The sequence below is a fragment of the Hippocampus comes genome, unplaced genomic scaffold (genome assembly GCF_001891065.2).
Source record: "Hippocampus comes isolate QL1 unplaced genomic scaffold, H_comes_QL1_v1.1 scaffold405, whole genome shotgun sequence".
In the NCBI taxonomy this organism is placed as follows: domain Eukaryota; kingdom Metazoa; phylum Chordata; class Actinopteri; order Syngnathiformes; family Syngnathidae; genus Hippocampus; species Hippocampus comes.
Window position 1 is genome coordinate 310,741 of NW_017805864.1, and position 4,625 is coordinate 315,365.

The window sequence follows — 4,625 nt, forward strand, 5'->3', positions numbered from 1 at the left end:
GAGTGTTGCGGCCAGATTAGACGCTCCTTGTGTTTATTATTATATTTCGAAAACACCACAGTTTCCATGCAGCTCATACCATATTATTTTGTTGTATTATTTCCGCCACACCTTAAATGCCGGTCCCTGAAAATATTGTCTGACATAAACCGGTCCGTGGGGCAAAAAAGGTTGGGGACCCCTGGTATAGAGGGGTGGAGATGGCACGGGACCTCGTCTGAGATCCGAAAAGGTAGGACGCTGTGACAGCGTGATTAAAAACAATCAGATAGTGGTTGACGATCAAAAATAAATTGGCGACAGTAAAAGCGTAAAAACGTTAAAAATGTGTTGCGGGTGAGCAGCGGCAGCCAGACAACGCCAGCGTTCACTCAACCCGGAAATCACGTGATATTCAGGGCTCCCCTTCAATTAAGAGCCGGATACACATTCGGGAGAGGTCCATCTTAGCCAATGGGATGCCAGGATGATGCTCGGATAATAGCCAATGGCAGAGCAGCTCCAAGTATGTTGCGTTCAGGAAACTGAGCTGCGAGTAGCAGCTCATTCTGTATTTTTACCTTTCGTATCTTGAAATTTCTTTTGTAACAAGAAACAATATTTTCCTGTTGAGGCGTTTTGTAACTTGAAATTTTTGTATGAAGAGACGTTCGTTTGTAGAGGTACCACTGTATGTCACAAAAGTGGCACAGAGCGTCGATCTACTCCGGTAATAGCCCACAAATGAAGCAAAAACAAAATGGCAACATGCAAAATGACATCTTTCAAAGATGTATGCAGGAATCTTGGTGATATTGTGACATTTCTTCTAACCTTTAAGAGGCTACAATCTGGGAATTAGACATGATTCAAATATAAGCAGAAATGCCAAGAGGAGGCCATTATATATCACCAGGAAGAGCTGACAGCATTCATTCGTGGTTTATTGCAGGTTGCTCATCTGTTATGTCCATGAGAGCTCCACTCACAGATTTAAACAGAGTACGTTGAAGTTCAGTATTTTTTTATGGATGTGTCATGCTCATTGTAGCTTTATTTTGTTTAATGCACATTTCAAAAGTCTCTCTCTTTGTTACAAATGATCGTTCTATTTTTTTCTCAGATTAAGCTGGCAAACAAATACAGCTCTTCAGATGATCAGGTATGCAATCACAGCTTGAGCACAAATGGGCAGCACAATTGTTTGACTCACATTGGATGGTGAACAGGCACAAGCTTGCTCTCTCTTTGAGAACACTACTAGTTGTAGCTATGTATTACAATGCTTGGTAAAGTCCATATTGTTCAAACTTTTATGAGTCAAAGTTAAAAACCAAAATTGAAAATATGACTAAAACTTGCTGTGCTAGTAAAAAAAGTAGAATTTTTTTACTGTAAATGAGCATCCTAAATACATTTAGCGACACATAAAATTATCTTTGCTATTTACACCGTCGTGTATCGTGTTATGTTTGGTTTCATGCATCGTGATTTACCGTATTTCCTGGCCTATAAGGCGCATCGGATTGTAAGGCGCAATTTCAATGAATGGCCTATTTTAAAACTGTTTTCATAATTAGGGTGCACCGCATTATGAGGGGCATAGAATAGAAACTACAATAGTGGCTGCGGTTTCACTATGCATCCACTAGATAGAGCTATGCTAAAGTTAATTCGATACAATACTGTGCAGCTTTATTTATCCAGAGCTTTCACACCCGCTGCAGCTGTAACAAAGCCATTAGAACTGGTCACAAACATGGACATGAAACATGTACATATAAATGGCATTACAAACAATAAATGAACTGATGTTATGAAGACAATAGATTCAACAAAAAGGCACACAAACCTCATGGGCTCACATCCACAAGGGGCTTAATATCCTTAGAAGTCTTGCTTGTCTCCTTATTCCTTCGTTTAATCAATAGTTAACTCTGCTTTTGGTATTGTCTTCATTTCATTATGGCTGCACAGAGCTCACAAAGTAGCTGTCTGTTTCAGTGTGTGTTGGCGATGGCACATGCCAATTAGTGTCGGGCAAAACCCTTTTAGGGAACAATTGGTTCCTGCTAATAATCACCACTAGATGGCATAGGAACACTAACAGGAAAACAACTCAATGGGGAATATAAAGAGACTGTGACACCATATATATAAAGTGCATCGTATTATAGGGCGTGCTGTCGGCTTCTGGGAAAATTTAATGCTTCTAGGTGCGCCTTATAGTACGGAAAATACAATCTACTTTTTGTTTCAACAGCAGATGTGTAGGTGGGATGCTCAAAATGTCACATCACAGCAGCAATCTTGCGTGTAACAGCAAAACTAAATAGCTTTTGATCCTTTCACACTTTTTGTTTTTGCCAATTTTTTTTAACGTCTCCAAGAAGCATGCAAAGGCAGAGTTTAACAACGCTTTATGACAATCAATTGAAAAGAAACAACTCACAAATAAATAAAGCGTGTAACAACCAAAACTGGTTAAGTTTAGCAATTGTAAAGTTTCATTGATTCAGGATCTGTACCACAAACACTGCTGGACTATTGGCAGTAACCAAGAAATATGAACACTCGAATAGAAAATGCTGAGTCAGTTACACATTCCATTCAGTATATGTAACATAGAATTAACGATTGTCCATCAACCAATCAACAGCTGTATATCCTTTACAAAATCAATTGTATAAATAAAGGCCTTGTCTCAAACAGCTGTCTGTTAGTCTGAGGTTGAGTAAATAAGTGCATTGTTATCCTCTTCATCTACAGATTGTTCACATGGGCTGGGCTTGTGAAAGAGCAGAGGGCAAGGCTGATTCTCGAAAAGCAACTTTCAAGTTCCTGGCACTGAGAGGACAATATTTTCATATCTTCAAAAGTCCACCGGTAATCAATATTTCACTTTTTTTTAAATAAACCTTGATTAACCATGAATAGAACTGAAGTGCATGATTGTGTATTCATAAATATGCATTTGTTTTGCACTTCCATTTTCAAAACTTGTCCAATATCACAAAAAGTCCCAATGTGGTCCCCTGACACTTTTCATGACCCACTTGCTAGGGTAGTAGTTGCAATAGTACCGTATCGTATGCCTGACATTCCCTATGGCAGAAAAATAATCCGGGTCGATGTTAACTGCGCTGAATCCAAATTGAACTGTGTCATTTGGTGGGAATGTGGCTTTAAAAACAGAAAAAATGAACGAAAGAAGTGTGATGATGTTCTGCTTCTGCTGCTTCATCATCTGTGAGTGACCCCACTGTGCTGCTTGACTGGTGGTAACCTGTATACAATATTGGCTGGACCCATAATGCATGCATGGTCAAACTAGTTCAGGTCTGTGGACCAGACATTATTAGAAGTACCAAGAACTAAACGGAGGCTCAGAGGGGAGCGAGCCTTTTCCGTTGCTGGTCCCTCTCTCTGGAATGACCTCCCACTGAACATTCGGCAAGCCCCCTCACTGCCCATCTTTAAAACCCGCCTCAAAACTCACTTGTATTCTTTGGCATTTGACTCAGCATGACTCAGAATTGACCTTGGTTTTGCTGTTTGGTGCTTTCTACTGTCTTTTGTTATTGATTTGTTGCTTTACTGTTGTATATGTTAGTTGCTCCATGTACAGCACTTTGTATGCAGCGATGGCTGTTTGAAAGTGCTCTATAAATACAGTTGAGTTGAGTTGCTATCGAGATATCCAGGCCGCCTTAAGCCACAAGTTTACCTGGCCAACAGTAGTCAAGGCAGAAATGATATATTATACTAAATATATATTATATTTATTGATTCTCCTGTCATTCACTTTACATTCATGGCACCAAATTTGGTGGCTGGACACATATAGTTTACCGTATTTGGGAACTTGGCCGATAGCGCTGACTGAGGCCGTTTTCGATGACATGTCCCCGGCGCAACTGACAATTTGTAGACAGAAAGAAAAACTAGACTTTCGACAAGCTCGAAGCAGGTCTAAGTTGTGGCGCAGAGGGTGGAATGTAATTTCATCAAGGCGCAGGCAGACATATTTGGAGCTCTGCTGATGTCATTGTATTTCATTCATAAATATGTCAAGAGCTTGCATCCAACCCTCTGAATAATTCTAAAAATTAATTCATTGAGCGCATTACTGTTATCATCAGCTCTTCTTATATTTATTAAAACATCCGCCTGGGGCACGTTGGGTGCTGTCGGAGGAAACGGGGTCACACCCGGTTTCAAACGATCGGTATGGAAGGCTGTGATTGCCCAATTTTACATCATCAACAAGTGGATGTGATGGAATATAAAAAAACCAAAAAGACCCTGATCAGGATAAGCTGCATAAATAATAGATGAACAGATGGAATCATTCCTGACCGGCAGCCAGTTATTGTAAAGATAGGATGAAACACAAACACAGTCCCCTAACGCCCTGCTGATCATCTCTGGGGACTTCAACCATGTCTCTTTGTCGTCCTCCCTTTCAACCTTCACGCAATATGTAACCTGTGCCACTAGAGACAATAACATTTTGGACTTGTTTTATGCCAATGCCAAGGAGGCATATAAACCCCTCCCCCTCCCCCCTCTTGGAAGAGCAGACCACAACTTGGTGTTTCTCGAGCCTGTGTACAAACCCCTGGCGCACAGGCACCCACCCGTGT

General features: G+C 40.6%; 1 protein-coding gene across 2 annotated transcripts in view; it reads left to right on the top strand.

Moving 5' to 3' along the window:
* The window catches only part of sntg2 (syntrophin, gamma 2), a 72,318-nt gene that overhangs the window by 62,508 nt on the left and 5,185 nt on the right, over positions 1-4,625 (top strand). For both annotated transcript variants that reach the window (XM_019888572.1, XM_019888574.1), the window contains 2 exons: positions 1,103-1,141; positions 2,749-2,865. In XM_019888572.1, coding sequence (XP_019744131.1) covers positions 1,103-1,141; positions 2,749-2,865 — 156 coding nt within the window. The remainder of the gene's footprint in view (positions 1-1,102; positions 1,142-2,748; positions 2,866-4,625) is intronic.